The sequence below is a fragment of the Antedon bifida genome, chromosome 10 (genome assembly GCF_963402885.1).
Source record: "Antedon bifida chromosome 10, ecAntBifi1.1, whole genome shotgun sequence".
NCBI lineage: Eukaryota > Metazoa > Echinodermata > Crinoidea > Comatulida > Antedonidae > Antedon > Antedon bifida.
In genome coordinates this window covers 19585797-19606046 of record NC_136235.1, presented here as the reverse complement: position 1 = coordinate 19606046, position 20250 = coordinate 19585797, and the positions used below count along the sequence as shown (strand labels likewise).

General features: G+C 31.1%; 1 protein-coding gene, 1 long non-coding RNA gene and 1 pseudogene across 3 annotated transcripts in view; 2 read left to right on the top strand and 1 right to left on the bottom strand.

Moving 5' to 3' along the window:
- Positions 1 to 20250, top strand: part of LOC144854358 (uncharacterized) — a 45451-nt gene that overhangs the window by 23983 nt on the left and 1218 nt on the right. The window lies entirely within an intron of this gene.
- On the top strand, positions 156 to 20245 carry LOC144854344 (protein FAM219A-like). Of its 2 annotated transcripts, XM_078712296.1 has the most exons (6): positions 156 to 307; positions 1246 to 1336; positions 3962 to 4136; positions 10281 to 10326; positions 12334 to 12387; positions 14797 to 20245. In XM_078712296.1, exons 1-6 carry the CDS (start codon positions 251 to 253, stop codon positions 14959 to 14961), a joined length of 588 nt encoding a protein of 195 aa, XP_078568422.1. In that variant the 5' UTR covers positions 156 to 250; the 3' UTR covers positions 14962 to 20245. The 2 variants fall into 2 exon arrangements, with proteins under 2 accessions (XP_078568422.1, XP_078568423.1); XM_078712297.1 differs by lacking the exon at positions 12334 to 12387.
- Positions 4361 to 4478, bottom strand: LOC144854913 (5S ribosomal RNA; annotated as a pseudogene).

The window sequence follows — 20250 nt, the reverse complement described above, 5'->3', positions numbered from 1 at the left end:
TATTTAATTTGTTAACTATAATAAAATTAAAACTGTTAAAATAAGTAATTAACTCTGTCTATATAAAAGAATTATATACTGCTTCCCACAGTGCATTGTGTCAGGAAGTAACATCATCTTTAAAGGTCAAAGGTCATAAATCTTTTGGGAAAAAAAACACAGAGAATTCAAGATGAGCAAGTGAAAACAGCTGGTCAAAAGTTAGAAAGTCACATAATACACACATTCTTCTGTGTTCTTTCTTTTTAAAATGGATGATGATGAAACAGATAGTGGTTATAATACTTCAATAAATGAACCTTTGAAGGTAAAAATATATCAATTAAAATTTCAGTTAGCCCTAGCCTACCTTTTTTTTCTTGCTTGCGATACACCACCGAGCGAGAAACCTCGACGAGTACCGCTGAGGTCGGGTGACGGGGGAGTGTCACTCGTTATTGCGACGGGCCTAGCCTAACGCCTAACTAACTAGCGTGATCATGTACTAAAGCTCTAAACATTATCATAAAACTAGATAACATTTCAAATGTATATTATATTATTTTAATTTTATTTAATTAGGACCTACTGTAGGGGGCCTACACCTAATTTAAATTAATACTAAAAATCTAATTTCTAAATGAACAAAGTCAAAACAAAAAGCTGGATCTACTTAACTTACTGTAGTGTAGGCCTAACTAACTAGAAGTACTGTATATGTCATTTATTTGTATCTTAATGCTAGTTTATATTTATTAGTGGGCCTCCTATCTATTATATGCCCCTTACATTTAGGTTAGTTTTTCTTGTTGGAGGTACCTTTTCATTTCATCGACTGTACCTTAAATGTATTTATTCTTATAGTTTATACTAAAATAATACATTATTACATTTTCTTTATTGCAACTTGATTTGACAAATTGAAGTTTAGCAATTATACATGTCGATATAAAAATATAAAAGTCATAATTTAAAATGGACACACAATTATTGAAAATGTCAAAAAAATAAAAAAATCCTTATATTTGTACTTGTGTTATTACCATACACTACGGTTTTTTGAATTGATGTGTATTGTTTTTTTTATTATGTAGCAACTTCTTTTTGATAATCATACACAATCATAATTGGATTTTTAAAATATAGCTATACTTCAGTAACTGCAGTAATGTGACAAAAACAGTTAAGTTTTTGTACTCTAATAAGTGCCTCACAAGATAGGCAGTATAATTATTGTTATGCATTGAATATTATTTTGTTTTATAGATGGAGAATTCCAATGGAACAACACCAAGTGACATAGCAACTGATTCTTTGAAAGGAGTTCGTCGACCAACATCTTTACAAATTAAATTAGGTAAATATTATTAATTTCATTATCTCTCTCAGTATCACCCCCAAAAAATAAAAAAATTCACAAACATTTTTACTGACTTATTAAGAATGAATGGAAAAAGATGAGAATTCGGAATTAAGCTCAACGCCAATGTGTCACAATACATAAACTTCCCCCTATGTTGCATTTTATTCAATAAGTTTTTTACACTTAGTGAGCTGGAAGATGGCTGATTTTCATAGTTATTATTTTCCGACGCCCATGTATAGACACATTTCACTATTGTAAAAGAATTTATTAACTTTATTTGTATTTGTTTTTTTCATAATTTTCTATTTTCAAGTAATTTGTAAAGGCAACCCCGTCACAAGATTCACATCTTTCTGGGATCTGCCTTCATCCATTTTCTTTGTTATCTCTTGCCATTGTTGTTTTTTTTTGTTACTTTTTGTCTTTTGGACATTAATAAATGTTCATTGAATTGAATTGAATTGAAAAAATTTAAATATTATATATTATCTATTGTATATAATATCTCTTCAATCATAACATATTTGTTATCTTTTATTATTCATAATTTCCTTCATTTTACATTTCATATTGTATTGTTATTGTCTTTATGATCATTATATTACTGTAGCATTAAGATTTAAACTTCTGTATTTGAAGTGTTTTTTTATTTCTAAAAAAGATTTACAATAATACAAAAATTAACTTTTAGTATTTCTTTTTTTTGACACAAATTGAAATCAGAGATTGGATAGAGAAAATCAATAACAGATTTATTTTAATATTTTGTAAAGACTTGTTTATTGTTTTGTGTTCTGATTAAAGTTTGCGGTACACATATGTTTAGTTCTAAAAAGTTCAACTTCCTCGACGTTTCAAATATACTTTGATAGTCCTCATTATCGTTTGCATTAATTTTCTCAAAACCATAATTATTAAACACATCTAATAACATGAGTTTAGAAGAAATCACAGTCTATTTCGTGCTTAGCTTACCTGGATAAACCGACAATAGCCCTTTCTCCTCGAAGAACGAGATATACCTCGGAAAGTAGAAATTTTCATTGAACAATTTATTTTATTGCAACAAATTTAAATTGGCAAGCAATCTTCCTTTTAAGCCTATTAAAGATATATTGTTCCCCTAAAAAATATTTAAAAAACAATTTTTTTTTAATATGCCATTTTAATGTCACAAAAAAAAAATGTTACCTAAAAAAAATGTAATTTAAAGTAAAAAATGTTTTTTTGGTTAAAATTAACCATTTCTGCATAATGGCCTATTCAAAGTCTGATTTTATTAATCTTCATTTTTCATGTTTTTGTGGACAATACATCTTTAACAGTTATCACTCCGTTTTTAATCCCAATTTTATTTGTTAGTTTAAAATTTTGGATAAATGTAAATCTAAATTTGTACTGTGTTTATATTAAATTCCAAAAATATATTCTTTTAATATTCTTTTTAGGTGATTGAACTTTCCTAATTTAAAAATAATGATGAAATTGATAGTTTAAATGACTACCTTTGAGTTACTAAAAAGGATACAATGTGTGTGATGACTTAATTAATCTGTGGAAAACTTTATCTTCATTTATTATGACCTTATTGATCTAGGCATCCAATAAATATTAAGGCAAAGTAGGCAGGTGCTGTAAATAGTACAGTGGCTCGCAGTGCGGACACAGTCGATGACGTTGTTGAACCAATTGCCTTGATTTTGCATATGTAACGTCAGGTTTAGATTGCAAAGTCATTGATGCGCACGAGCTGTCGATGAATACTTCTAGAGAAATTAATTATGTTACAGTTCTAGTTATAATACAGCATTGTACTGTGTAGAGTAAGAACTCAGCTCAGTGTGTTTATTACTGCAAAGGTGCATTGTGGAAATTGTTCTGTCTTTATGTGTGGTCTTTACTGTATATTCTTTGAGAAATGTTTCTTGTGTCACAAAATGTTAATGAAATTGAATCTGGGGAGATAGAAATATTTTGTATTGCGAAAGGTAAGGCTTCTTCGAACAAGTTAATCAAGTAAATAACATCTGAAATAGTTTAGTTAGAATAATTTGTAATCATTTTATTTCAATTGTGTACCAGTTCTTACAGGTTTGTTATGATGTACATGTATTTGTTTATGACAACAAATCATAGGACGTTTTCATATTATTACACTGGTTTCAAGCAATTTTTTTACAAAACTTTCAAAACTGCCAGCAAAAATGTCACAGGTTATCCAGATTTGTGTAGTTTAATTTACCTGAGTTGCTGAGCTACCTGTACAGGGTAGTTATCAAATGTAATAATATATTATTTTTCATTTTTGATATAAAGACATATCTTATGTATGTAAAATAACATTCAACCTGCCAAATGTAAATCATTACATCTCCGTGTTTCTAAATGGAGACCTTAAGACTTTTATTGTAATTTGCACCTGGATTTGACGCAATTCATAAATGTTTATAAGCAATGACATTAACCTTTTTTTTATTTGACGTAAGCATTTCCCATTTAATGGTAAAAAAAACCTTATTACACAGCACATTTTTGTTTGTTTTTTGTTGTTGCAGTCTTTTTTGTTGTACAGTGTGTTTACTTAACAATAAATTCAAACTCTTTTATACATTTCAGAAAAACAAAGAGAGGCTGATAGAAAATCCCAAAGAAATAATCATGAATATGCATTAATCGACCAACAACCGAGGAAAACGCCTCAGTTAGTGTCAAGGGAACGGCTTGCGGTTCCGTGGAAGAATTCAGTGCACGAGGGAAGTAGCCAGCCATTAGTAACCATAGATAGTGAAAGGTATTTTTATTTTATTTTATTCAATCGAAACCAACAGCGATAATTACCGCCACTAACAGGTTTGATACAAACAAAGTCAGGACTGTCTAAAGCACCTTGATTTGTCCTAACATTGATCAAGGGCTTCTCTCGACCAGTGCCCACCTTGACCAGAGGTCTGGGGCAGATACTAGATGTAGGGGCTGCCATAAGAGTCAGCAGTGCTGATTTCAAATGCCCAGCTCCGTATACAGCATCCGCTATTCCCAGATGGTCTACCATCCAAGCTCTAACCAGGCCCAACGTTGCTTAACTTTGGTGATCTGACGAGAACCGGTGTTTCAACGTGGTAAAGCCGTATGTGCGATTCATGCAATGATGACCTAAATGAATGAATTATTCGGTGTCAACAGTTACCGTCCTTTTCCATATGTTCTTCTATAATTAATACAACATCGTTTTATTTTTTAATTTAGGTCGGATTATCAATTTAAATTGTTCCTTTACATAGTGTTTTTTTTTTTTTTTAACCATATTTAATGAGGGTGATCCATCCAGCATTTGCTGATCATTTGGGACCCTCAGAACAGATACAATATACAAAATACAACAAAAACAGAAAAGTTAAAGAAAAACAAAAACCAAAAAATAAAATTAATTACATAAGACTAAAAATTAGTTTACTAATATACAAGAGTTGTTGATTTCTTAAAATAGTATTATTAATATTATTGAGTGATATTTATGGTGTTTGTGTACTCCACATGTTTTCCTACAGTACTGTATCTAAAAATAATATTTTTGCGTCCTGGATATGTAAGTATGTTATAAACCACTCTTTCCCAAATCTTGAGCACGCCATTGGATAATTGTGGCTTGATATGCAAATGAGGCAAGACAGACTACAGTAACTTCCTAGTCCCTTCCAAAATTAGTTGCATAAGAGAAGATAATAAAAACGATTGCCTAAATGTCCTCATGGTTAAACTTCAAATTGTGTTTTTAAATGACTCTGTTAGTGTTACCTACGTTGTGCAATCATGCGTGTAATTTGAGTAATGCATACAATGGACTTTTCTCACCTTCATTCAATAGGTCATGTGATAGTTTGCTTTTGCAATATTTCCGCATGGATAGTCAAAGGAGACAGTGTTTGCCTGTGTTTAAAAACAAACAATGTGCAGTATATTTTTGTAGTACCTAGCTTACCTGGAAAAAAGAAATTGGCCTTACTTACTGTATCCTCTGACCTACTCTTTTCAACTGTTTGTGTAATACCGTTGAGGAATCTAAATAATTTCTTCATGGTAACTTACAGTATGTTCTGAGAAAGCAAAACTAACATTAACAATGTTTTATATATTTTTTTAAGTAAATGGTTTAATTTTGCTGTCTAGACCAGAGTCGGCTAGAACTGGCCAGATGCTATAATTTCGATTCAAGTGGCTATTAATAGCTACTCCGGTACTTCAAATGGCTAATTGTGCAATAGGAATTTTGATTTCATTTGGAAAAACTATATAATTAGTTTATGAAATAGATGTAAATTGAGATTTATAGCATACTACTACTATGTTTGGACACAATCATTTTAAAAAAAGCCATACTAAGCCACTTAATCCATTCAGTTGATTTTTATATCACCAGCAATCGTCATGATAATCTAGTTTAAGATTTTATTATTCATTTTATTAGACTTTAGAGTATACAAACTTAATTCTCACACCGAATAACAAATTAAAAATGAACAATATATTTCAATACGATCATAGCATTAATGGACTTACTTCAGTAAACGAAACGTAGCAATCAATATTTAAGTGGCTATTAGGAGAGTGCTTGTCAAGGATAGCTAATCTCTTAAAGGCTGTCAAAGAAAATTCATAATCAGAAGTTTTATGAATATCCATATATCAACCATTCATGATACTGTACTGTGTAAAGCCCTGTCTACACTATCAAACTAGTGTGATGTGCCTAAATATGGTGGTAATATGCCCAAATATGGTAGTGATATGACATCATCATGTTTATATGTGCACATCACATTTTGTCACATAAAGTTTGATAGTGTAGACAGAGCTTAACAACTAAATTATGATGAGGTTTAGACTGTCTTTAGTTTCAACACTGTATGAACCAATAGATTAATGATAATTATATTGATAAGTGATCACTACATTTTGTTCATATGTTAAATTCTGACAGTATATTTATTCATAGTTTGTAAATAAATAAATAAATACTATACTACAGTACCCCATAGCAGTGGTCAAAGTTTGAATTGAAATTTTGGTAGGCTTTCGTGAGCCAAAATAATAGTGGTTGCCATCATTTTCATCTTTTTCTGATCTTAGTAGAGTGTATAAAGCCCTGTCTACACTATCAACTAGTTTGACCTCAAAAGTGTGATGTGCACAAATATGATAGTGGTATGCATAAAGTATGGTAGTGATATCATCATGTCCAGTCTATTTCGTGCCTAGCTTACCTGGATAAACCAACAATAGCCCCTTCTCCTCGAAGAGTGAGATATATCACATTTTTTTTGATAGTGTAGACAGAGCTTTAGAACTTTAGTTGTAATATACAGTAGTAGTTGAATTTAATCTATGGTATGTCTGAGTGATTTTCATTGCAACATAATTAAACCTATACTGCAGCATTTGATAAACTATCTTATGCTTGCTATTAAAGTAATTACTTATGTTCAAGTATAATATAGATTTACTTCATGAATTCTACGAAGCACTGTCTGTAATGGCACAACCTTTCATATAGTTATTAAATAGATACAGTAGTTGCTTAACCAATTCCGAAATTTTCACTTCTTATATGTTTTGTCCAATTACAGTTTACACCAATAATTGAGACATTTTTGTCAGATAATCCTTATTTATATACAATAAAAAGATACAAAATGCCATCTTTAAATTGGTAAATTGACTGCATTTTGATCTGCTCAAAAACACCAGTCAAATAATCGAATTAATATTTTACGTCCTACAAACAGTGATGATGAGTACCACTTTCCTGAATAAACCGACAATAGGGCTTTATAATGAGGATAAAGCTCTGTCTACACTATCAAACTAGTTTGACAAAAAAAAGTGTAATGTGCCCAAATATGGTAGTGATATGCCCAAATATGGTAGTGATATGAAATCATCATGTCCATATGTACACATTTTTTTGTCACATAAAGTTTGATAGTGTAGACTGAGCTTAATACAAAAATAAGAAAGTTTGAAAACACCTGAGACAGAGAAAGAAAGTTATTATATTGTTTGTTTATCCAGGGAGTTCACTCTTCCCTGCTTTATCCAGGTAAACTACTAGTACCTGTAAGTTTAAATACATTTTTAAAGTAACTTTACTGCGCTTTAAAATAGTTTATTATTTCTTTTTCTTACTACTGTAATGCCACTGTATTCAATGATAACAATAACATCAATAATTTTGATTTTACTCAGTTCATCATGTGATGTTCTTCCTGTAAAGTCATCATACATCATTTGAATACAATAATCCAGGGCTTTCAGCAGCTCAGAACCATTACGGCTTATAGTGTAATCAAGCTAGCATTATCATCACATCAAATTCTCTGCTGATCAATTTTTTTTAAAGTGTAATTACTTAATAACTTTTTAGTCAATCAGTCTGCGTGTTAGTCCAATTGGATACATTAATACTGTATTTCATGGGTTTCTGAATAGCTCTGTCTCGTTTTAATCTTGAAAATAAATGAAATTGTTCACATTAATTCCTAGAAAACCTTGAAAAAAAAAACCCTTGAAATTTCCTCTCATTCCTAGATAATTTTCTAGATTACCTACTTTTGGGGAATATTTTATGAGGCAGCTTCTTTTGAAAAGACTTGGTAATACGTCAAATCTGCAAATTTTAAAGAGTATATTGATCGAATCCGCATTTCAATGTTGTCCTTTTAGGTTAACATAATATAATACATTCTAATCAATATAATGCTTTAATTAACCTATTTTGTATTAAATACTAAATTTTAATGGATATAAAAATACAGAGATATATTACTTTTAACTAGAAACCTGTACAGGTGCATTCTTGAAGGGGAGACAGTCTGGGAATATTGTGTTGGGTACGGTTAGACCGGAGAGTAATGGTGTAATGGGAATGTGATTAGCATGGGTGAGAGCCTGTCTGTGTCATATTGATTGTATCCTTAGGAAAGATGTTTTACTCTTATTGCCTCCTCCTTCGAATAAGACGTAAAGCATGAGACCTAAAGCTGTTGTTACTGTGTACATACAGTGCACGTAAAACAACTTAGTACACTAATAGAAAAGAGGGGATCGTCTCCCGGTGTGCTGATCTCATAGGCGCTGCAATGCTGGCTTCCGTGGGTCCAAAGATGGCCTAAACTGAAATTCCTCAGCTTCCAGTTAAGCTTGAGGATAATAATTACTACCTTTACCATACTTTCTAATGAAAAATTGTATCTTTACTTCATTTACTGTAAAAGAATTTACTTGCGCAATCCAATCAATATGACATGCCATGTTATTCTACTTTCAGTTGATTTGATAGCTTAGACTTTAATCAGTTTCATTAAATTATGTTCTAAAAAGATTGTTTATTTTGCATCAAACTGAAGGCTGAATTTCAAATTTAACGATGAATGTACTTTAGCTACAAAAATCTTAGTGTACTGTAGTTGCCAAAATGTATAGGAGACTCCATTCTGAATTTTCAAGATATTTTGTGGAGAAGAAAAGTTGATTAGTTGATGTGTGCCGTATGCATACACATTGAAAAGTAACAATACAGCATAAATACAGTTATGAAACACCATGTGTGCCAAAATATGGGAAGTGAAATCTTCTACAATTGACCAACAAATGTATCCATTTGAATGTGTTTACTAAACTGACTTTTTCTGTACAGTTTAGTCCATCTACATCATAGAATGTTTGTAATATTTATTTTGCTTTAACAATTATATGGATCTTCTGTCCTTTTTGAAAAATAATTTATTATGTAAATCCATTTTAAAAAGCTACGATACATTATCACTTTATGTTCGGATTTTAAAAGGAAATTGCTTAATTGATAATGTACTCTTTTGTACCAGACTGTCCACTGCAGTAAATGAAAATTTATAACATGTAATTCCACATTTTCAATTCAAACCATCATTCAGTCCAGATACGACTGTCGATAAGTCATTTCTATCTGTTTAGAAATACTAATATATTTGTTACAAAGTAGAGCTTTAGTCTTATACTTGTTTACACCCATAGTCCCAACCACTTTTCAACCCCACCCACTTTCAGACCACACCCACTTTCAGACCACATCCACTTTCAGACCATACCCACTTTCAGACCACACCCACTTTCAGACCCCACCCACTTTCAGACCATACCCACTTTCAGACCACACCCACTTTCAGACCCCACCCACTTTCAGACCATACCCACTTTCAGACCACACCCACTTTCAGACCCCACCCACTTTCAGACCATACCCACTTTCAGACCACACCCACTTTCAGACCCCACTCACGTTCAAACCCCACTCGTAATCTTATCCAATGATTTTTCCTCATTTATGTATGAAAATATTGCAATACTAACTTCTATTTCTACAGTGCTATGAGTTTTCTTGTCTTGTAAAACAAAAAATATATTACCATGTATAATGAGATTATATCAAAGGGGACCTAGTTATGAAATTTGGCAAATATTAGGGGTAGAAATTATATATTTTTGAAAATGGATTATCATAAATTCTTATGTCTCATGAATTTAGCCTAAATTAGGTTTGAGATTACACTTGCTCATGGAATTACTAAAAATAATAGTTCTTTCAAGGTAGATTATTCAACATTTTATCAGTACCTTTTACTGGGTATACTTTACAAAATATCAATATCAATTAAAATGTATTATTGTAGTGTATCTGTTAAGTGTTAAAGTGATTTTGTAAGCGTTTACTACAAAACAAAGTCACTTTATGAATTGCTTGTTCAGAGTAGAGTTTCAGCAATTTTATACATCTGCCTCGCAGGTTATTGCGATTCGATTCCCTTTTCTGATAATATAAATTGGAACAGATTAGAATCAATATTATTAAATTAATATTTATGTCTGGTTATTCTTGACACCTGCGTTATTTATCTTGCAGCGAAGATGAGTTCGATGTAGTTACGCTAACTTCAACACCTTCGCAGGTAAGTTCATTATCTCTTTATACCGTTTAAGTTAATACTCGCATTTCAGTAATAAGAAACGAATGAAACACACTTGTGGACAGTTGTCCATGATTATGTAGCTTATGTAGCAGATCATATCCTTGCTATGTTTATCATGTATGGCCTACAGTACATATTAAGCTCTGTCTACACTATCAAACGTTATGTGACAAAAAAATGTTATGTGCCCATATATAGACATGATGATGTCATATCACTACTGTATTTGGGCATATCACTACCATATTTGGGCACATCACACCTTTTTTTGTCAAACTAGTTTGATAGTGTAGACAGCTTTAAACGTATTTTTCTATTGCAAACATTCTGTGTATCTTAGGCCTACATGTACTGTACTTTGCTATTTCACATTATTCCTATTAAATTGTTTTACTTCAGTCAAATTAAAGTCTATTTTGCTATTGTTATCCTACTGTAAGCTATAAGTACAATAACAGGAAAATATTATAATTATTGAAACGTCCATCTACCTTTTTACTTTACTGTACACTATCAAAAAAGTGTGATGTACCCAAATATGGTAGTGATATGGTTAAATATTGTAGTGATATGACATCATCATGTCCATATATGGGCACATCACATAAAGTTTGATAGTGTAGACATAGCTTAAGGCTAATGGTCCTATCAGTTCATTCACTTTGTTAAGCGTGGTTCTCACTAGAACTAAAATTCTATTTATGGATTTGATAATAATTCATAATAAACAAAATAATGTTGATAATTGCTTTTCCAATAAAATTCAGTTATTTAATACAAAATCAATAAACATAAATTATGCAAATTTTAAATATCAATTGCCATTATGAATTATGTTTAAATGTCAGTTATTATTATTTACAAGGTATACTAATGAGTTTTTAACGAGCTACTGTTCTGTAACTCAATATATGTGCTTTATTTCGCTTTTATTGTAAAATTTACAACTTGACTTACAAAAGCTTGAATAAAAATTTGATTAAAAGAACCTATAGTGATGAAGACAAAGCATTGTGGTTTTGTGTTGTAATGTAAAACAAATTGATTTAAAATTGAAATTAAATTTTAAATTGTATTGTATTGTATACAGGTAATACTGTATCATTCACTGATGCGGGGCTAGAGTTTTAAAGGGAAAAACTTAGACTGTGCTGAATTTAGCTGGTGAATCAGCGCAATTTTTGCCCTCCAATACAATGCAATTTCTGGGGACCTAGAGGTCCATATTTATAAAATGTTCTTACCTCGGCCACAACCATGGTGAAGCTGTGGCGGAATCTTCATTTCGTTGGTCCAGCTTGGTTATTGGACCGCATCTTGGTTCCGGGAACCAGATTTTATTTAGGTCACAAAATAAAAAGTCAGTTCTACACTACCTACCACATTCATGTGCTACAGTGGGAAATACTTATCGAACTATACAATTTTGGAATCCTTATTACAAGGGTGCTCTTTTGAATGAAATTGGAATTGAAATTGGTTATGTACTCATTTAAACAGGGGCTCATCTTAACTTAAAATATACTTAATTGAACAAGGCAAAAATTTGAACACGAAAAGTATAAAATTCAGTGAAAAAAAAAAGTCTTCATGTTACACCATCATTTTAGTAATGCATCTCTAAAACTCTGTCTACACTATCAAAAAGTGTGATGTGCCCAAATATGGTAGTGATATGCCCAATTATGGTATCATCATCCTATCCATATAACACATCACATTTTTTTGGCACATAAAGTTTGATAGTATAGACAGAGCTTTACACCACCATTTTTAGTAATGCATCTCTTTATTGTTTACATAATGATATATTCACAGTAGAGAAGTATAAGATTGTTAATCATCCTAATATTTAGTCCTAATCCTTTCGCTTCAACTTGGTCACCTGTGACCGCTCTTTTTAGCGTCAAACTCACGTACTGTGTGTAATAGAGCATCGTCGTTATAATTACAGCAGTCATATTGTGTTTTTCTCCTCACGTTTAGCATCGACTATCATCTCCCAACGGACTTAATGTATCACAGAATCCATCCTCTAAGGTGATACCTTCTTAGTGACTGTTTGAATGATAATATGCAACAGATTTTGAATGATGTGTATTTAGTATTAACCAAAATATTTATCAGTATAAGCTCATGCATTACTGTACCTTATATTGCGACCAATTTGAGGAAACTTAGCAGGTGGGATTATACTGAATCTTAAGCTCTGTCTACACCATCAAAGTTGTTAGAGCCCACATAATGCTTAAATATGGTAGTGGTATGACATCATCATGTCCATATAATATAGGCACATCATTTGTTTTTGCACATTTTTGTCGCATACAGTTTGATAGTGTAGACAGAGCTTTACATAGGACCTGTTCTCCAAAAAAAAAAGGTAACCGATTATTAAATAACACTACAGTGTGAATAAATTATATCCACTGTTTCTTGGCAGCAAGAATCTTAAATTAAAGTCATTTATAAATAAAGATTAAAAACCATTCATTCATTTGAGTGTTAAAGCTGAAAATTCCAGCTGCTATGTAAAAACAATCATTATTTGATTGACCATTGTTGACCGTCTGAATGACCACTTGAGCACATTGCATTTTCTATAATGAATTTTTAGTAAATTAAAACGTTTTGGATGCAATTCTGATTTTGAGATCAATTTTGGTTTTCGGAGAGTCCAGTTTTAGAACTCACTGGTTTGACCATGGGACTATTATTGAGTCAGCCCTTAATCTAATCTTAAGATGGAATTTTGTTTTCCAATAATATGGTATAATTGAGTTATTGAGCTTGTACTGTAATAAATAATACAAAATATATCAAAGTAGATACAATGTAATACTAATACTAACCCAACATGTACTAAACCTCTGTTGTAATTACAATATGTAATATTATTATTTATTCATTATTTTATTACTTATTATATTATGCTCTATATAAATATTATATTTCTTATTAATTTGTACTAATTTGTTCGACTAATTTGTTTATTATTAATGTTAGTATTTATTTACAATATTTATTAAAATTTGTTATTTTCTTCTTTAAACTAACTACCTCAATTATGCATTCATTTTAATATTCCTGTAACAACATTACAGTATCTACCCTATCTCTAGAAATGGTTAAAAACATAGCAAAGAACTTGAAATAAATACTGTATATAAATGGTAAATTTAACAGGCCCAAATGCTTGTTCTGTTAGTAGCCTAGTAGTACTGTAGTGTGGTTTCATTTATAATATACTGTAAAGTGTAAAAATGTATTACAATTTAGATTTAACACCAAAGATAAATAAACCATTGTTTAATAAACTGAAAAATTGCATGAAAACCAATATATTATACAAATATTGCCTGCTCGGAGGGGAAATATAACATTTGAAATCCCTGAGGGGGATTTTTCTGTTTTGAAGGACTATATTTTCCTGAGAAAGTGTACCATTGGTTAGATAGAGTGAATACTGTATGATTTTTTTTAGTAACTACAAAAAAGGGTTGTCAATGTCATGTCAACAGTTTGATAAAGAGGCACAAACCGCGAACCTGGCATGTGTAAAGCTCTGTCTGTACTCCCATATATAAGTAAAGTATCTTGCCTAAGGATACAAGCAATGCGAGAGTTGGATTCGAACCTCGGTCTAACGATCAGTAGTCGAACATCCACCACACAGAAACAGTTTGACAAAAAAAAGTGTGTGATGTGCCCAAATATGGTAGTGATATGCCATCCTCATGTCCATACAGTATATGGGCACATCACATTTTTTTGTCACATAAAGTTTGATAGTGTAGACAGAGCTTAATGTTGATGAAATTACTTCAATTGTGTAGTATACTGTAGGAATTCTCCAAGAAAGCATTGTATTTTTTAATTTAATCCTTATATAATATTTTAATAATATACTGTAAGTGTTTACTATTATAGTGTAGATTTTTGCATGTTGTGGAATGATATGAGATTGTAATGTCTTGTAATCATGAGAGGGATGCTGAAGCAGATTACTGTATCTCTAAAGCTCTGTCTACACTATCAAACTAGTTTGTGATGTGCCCAAGTATGTTAGTGATATGCCCAAATATGGTAGTGATTTGACATCATCATGTCCATATATGGGCACATCACATTTTTTGTCTCAAAGTTTTATAGTATAGACAGAGCTTAATGTTAGGGTCAAATTCGTCATTGCTAATCAATGGTCAAAGATGACCATAAACTAATAGTAAATAAAGTCTTTGCATCTTAGCCAGCATTTACAAGATATTGATAATGACAATTGTAGACATTATAGTGCTTAAATTACCTGAATAAACCGATAAATGTTGATATTTTTTTTCTGTATATCAATAATAACACAAAGTTACAAGAACAATGAATTAATCTGTTAGTGAAAGAATCGCCTCAAGAAAAATACCCACTAATGTATTCCTTGTTTGTTTTCCATAGATTAATAGAGATTTAACACAACAACTTCTCAAAGATGGCTACCGATTGGACGAAGTGCCAGACGATGCAGATTTGGATCTAATTCCGCCCAAACCTGTTCACGATAGATGTGTTTGTTGTCAAGGTTATGATACGAATGGTAGCTATGCCTGCGTCATACAATGATACGAAAGGCAAAATATATTATATATATATATACCCTATTATTCCATGTAAATTATTTAACATAGTAGTTTTAAAAGGCACTTAAGTGTGACAAAAGTATTACATTTATAAATGAAGCAAATAGTGTATCTTTCCCAGGGCTCTAATAGAAAATAGAGCCTTCAAGGAGACTTTATAACATCTTAAGTTATATTGAATGATATTTTGGCAATTTTTTCCTCATGATATTTATGTTTTTGTAAAAAATGTGGAGACGTTCCAATTATTATGTTTAATAAGCACATAATTCCTGCTACACTATGTTGTATGCAAAGTTGATAGAGGTGACGATTCAGTTTTCAACACTTATAACTAGCGCAACATTATCGTGTCATGTTTCAAATGAGTTGACAACTTGAATCTAAATTTTATTGCTTGGATGAGTATCACCATTTGACTGTGGAATATATATGTCAACAAAGTATATTATTGGCATATTTGGGTCTGATATGATCAACTAACTCGCAGACTTAACAACTATTTCATCTACTGAAGTCAGTAACCACATTGATAGTCATGATATTTGAAAAAAAAAGAAGTGGACAGGCCAAGATTGTGATGAAATAATACATAAACTATTTTATAATAGTGGCTGGACTATAAAGAAATATTTGCAAAAAAAAGTTACTATTTCATCTTATGAAAGTCGGTAACCACACTAACATATTTGCAAAAAACCATGGAGAACATGCCTAAATGTTAATGAAATAATACATCAACTTTTTCAACTTCTGAAAGTCGGCAATTATGGTAAGCGATATTTGTAGTGAACAACAGACCTAAAGTTTACTTTTTCATTTTCTGAAAGTCAGTAAAACCATTCTAAAAAGCGGTATAGGATTAGTGGACAGCAGGCCTGAATTTTGATGAAATAATCCTCTGAAGTCACAATCATCTTAATAGCCACACTTACGCTGATATTTGCGAAAACCTGATGAGAAACAGCTTGATTTTGATGAAATGATACATAATTAACTACTCGTTAGATTCTGAAACCATTCTCATCTTCATAAACCACAGTCAAGGTGATATATAGATTGTAAGATGGACAGCAAGACAAGAGCAGTAAGCAAGAACAGCTGGTTTTTTGGATTGTTACATTTTATGTTATTGATGTATTAAATACAGCGATCTCTGAGCCCATGAATATTATTATTAATGATATTTGTAATTTGCTGAATATTAGATTCCAAAAAATTATTCAAATTTTAAAAAGCTATATTCTAGCTGGTAAAGTTAAGGTTTATTCCAAGCTTTCTCTACCGTCAAATACAATGTAATCTCTGAAAATTGCACACCCTACAACTAGCCCACAAATGGTGTTTAAAATGCATCTTGGAAACAAATTGTAACTGGGTTTTGGGCACATTTCCAGTTTTATGTGTGTCTTACTCTTAATCTCTGTCTAATATATAAAACTTTATATGACACGATGACCATATATGGGCACGATGATGTCATACCACTACCATATTTGGGCACACTAGTTTGATAGTGTAGACGGAGCTTAAAGCAGTATGTATTTGGCAAATTCCTCTAAAGTCTTCTTTTGTTTTATTAAGAATTTATTATGAGTTTTCTTTTTAGATAATAACTATAACTGTACAAATGTATAAAGAATATATGTTGTGTCACTTCCTATTTATGCACAGATACAACAAGCTGTAAAATATTCAATTTTAATTATATTTATATTATACTGATATATTTCTGTTTTCATGTTTATGCTGAGAAAATTGAAATACATAAATCTTATAAAAGATATGTTATGTGTAGACTGTAGAGATGCAATCTTTTTTGCAGTAAATGTATTAGTGTATGTATACCCCCTGAGCTTAAATGTGTGCTTGTATTTCTATGCCTACAACAAGACCCTTTTTTGACTGTTTACTGTTTTCCCAAGGGAGGCCCATGCATATCTTTGTAATAATTCTAGGAATCTCAGTTTGTCATTTTCATGTGTCATCAATCAAGTTATCAATAATATTCACAAAGTTTGTTTGGAATGTGCATACAAATAATGAATGCTGGGAGAATGTGTAGCATATTCATGAGTTGAAGGATTGACTGTTCTGTGTAACCAATCAGATAGTAAGAATTTCACATCAGTAAATGTTGACAAAAACAGGGTACAGTCAACTCTCCCATACACCCTTGGGCAGATCTAATATGTCTGGGTTTCTGGAAAGTCTCGTATTCTGAATGTCTTTTGTTGATGGTAAAAAAGAACCTGGGTCCTTTTGTACCTCAAGAAAAGTCTGGTTTTGGGAGAGTGAAATGTACTGGGGAAAACTGGTTTCATATTATGATTATAGTATAGTAGTATACCAAAATGTTGTGTGTTGTTTTTAGGTAGTTTTTATATCCAAAAAATGATGGTGCATGTAGTCCTTTTTTAACTTACTTAAGAAACTAACATTCCTTTTTTTGTGCAAGGGTAGAAGATGTTATAAGGTCTGTCTTTATTATTATTTAAGGGGGCAAGATTAATTATTTGTCAATAATGGATTTGGCCTGAAAGTGTCTCATGATAAGTTCTACTTCATTACAGTAGCTGTCTAGTTATTTCACGCCTTGAATCTACATTACTTCATGCCCACGTAGACATGATTAATTATTAACGCCAGAAAATTAATTATAAAATACGACTTGACTGAAACAGCACTAAGAATGTATAACAAAGTTTGATTGATGGGAGAGGTTGAACAAATTTCTGAATGTTGCTAACCTTAATAATTATTTAAAATACCTGCGAACTAAATAATCCGCATTATTAATGGATCCTAATAGAACATTGTACATGCATGAATTACTTTCAGAGTACATGCAATGAATTTGTGAAACTTGCTGATACTAGGTAATTGTTAGTCTATTTCATGCCTAGCTTACCTGGATAAACCGACAATAGCCCTTTCTCCTCAAAGAGCGAGATATACCATAGTAGAAATTTTCACCAGTTTTTCAATTTGCAACGACCAGTCGATGTGTCGTCGGTCGTAACCGGGACCTAGACACCATTAAACTTGTGTCGAGGTGAGAAGCGAGAACACGGTCCTAATAGTTTTGTATGCGCATGAATTAACATGACGTAGTTAGGTTGTCGGTTTTAAAAATACTGAGATTACAATCATTGCGGCAGATTCTCCCTATCCACTCGTTAATGGATAATGGTTATATACTACTTTGCATGATAAAAATAGACAGGGATGAAAATATCACAATACCAGTAGAAGCAGCTATTGTTATTTATGGCCGCTATATCCGGACAGCTACGTCCAATGACTTATAACCTAGATTTTGAGTTTTAAATGCGTATTTTTATGACATAAAAGTTAGAATTTATTGACCATTAAATTTATTTCCATTTTATACCATTCCAATAATAATGAAATTGTAAAGTGATTTATTACAAAGAGTTAATGGAATTTTGAAAACGTAAATTAAAAAAATAAATACAGTTTTAAGATTAACATTTACTGTAACATCAGAGGGAGGTTCAATAGTATTTATATAGCAAGCTTACTATAAATCATTGTACAATAATTATTAACTAAATTAGTTATTGATTAAAAAACGAAGCTGTGAGCTTATTGAATGAGTTTGAGATAACCGCGAACAGTAAAACCCAAATATGAGGACATCTTCAAGACCCGGCAAGTGTGCCCTAATAGGGATGTCCCCTGAGGTGTTTATCATAGTGTTAAAACATGTATACCCTTCATCTGTTTCACTTTTTCTGTCAAACTAGTTTGATAGTGTAGACAGAGCTTTACAAAGGGTTGTACTGTATATATTTTTTATATCCATATTTTCATTGGTAAACACATGCATACAGTATAATACATACAGTGTATAATATATTATTATTAGTTTGTATTATTAATAATGTAATATTTGTTATATATAAATTTTAATCAATATTATTACATTTTATATGCTTGTGATCCATGATCTTTCACATTGTGACCAGGTTACTATGTTTTAGCTATATGATAATGAGTCACTATGAAATCCCAGATAAATTTGTTATAATTATGCATGCCAAATTATCTCATGATTACATTTATTGATCAGCATATTATAAATTTATTTGAAATATTTTGTATTATAATATTTTTAAAATAATGTTATCATATTACTTTAAGCAGTGATTGAAATTGGAGATAAAAAATTAATTGTAAGTCAATTATTTTTTATAGTTGTTCCACTTGTTTAATATGATAATAATTAATGCATTATTTTAATACCAAGGATATTATCAATATTGACAATGAACTGAAAAAAAGTTTGTTATTCTCAAAATGCAGGTTTTCAAAATTACATATACTGTAGTGTCAAGTCAAAATTTGGGACCATAAGAAAATTCTAGTATTTTTTTGGATAGCTTTCGGTTTTCAGAGAGTTCAAAACACAATTGATTGTACAGTAAATCAAATAGTGAATTTTATAAGGTACACCTTATCTTAATACACTACTACTATCATTTTAGACATGCTTACTAACTTTACTTTAATTTATATCACCTATGTTTATGATGTGTTTATTTTAACTGCCATACTAAAACATTATATTTATCATATTATTGGAAAAGCAATATAATATTCAAAACCATTCACCCAGAAAATTTAACCAAGTTGATCATAAACTGCGGTATAATTAGTTTTAAAGCAATTGCATAACATTTTAAAAAGTACAGTCATCTTTCCATTTAAAGTAGCTTTATGCTCTTTCTGAACTTTGACTTTTAAATAAGCAATCACAGTTTAATTTCAACTTGATGGCTTTAAATTAATTTCAGTTTTAATCAAAATTAAATGTTAATGCTTAAGCCTAGTGTACTATTTCAATAATAAATAATTACATGATTATTAGAAGCAGTTTGTAACCATACTTCAGTTGTTAAAGATTAAAATAAACAGAAAATAATAATTAGGGTTAATTTAGATAAAAGAATAGTACAGCATGACCTACAGAAGGTACGGTATAGGACCAAAACCATTGGATCCGAAAGGCTGCAGTAATGTAAGGTTGCGTTACTGCTGAGCCTAGAAATAGACAAACTTTTAATGAATTAAAAATACACCGAAAATGATAATATTATGTATTGATTTTTTTTAATGATGACATTATCAGTCATTTTATACGTACGTAAAATCCAGGGAATGTAAAATCAGGGTCAAATGTAGGGCCTACTGAATAAAGATTTTGTTCGGAACTCGCTACTAATTTAAGCTCTATCTACACTTACAA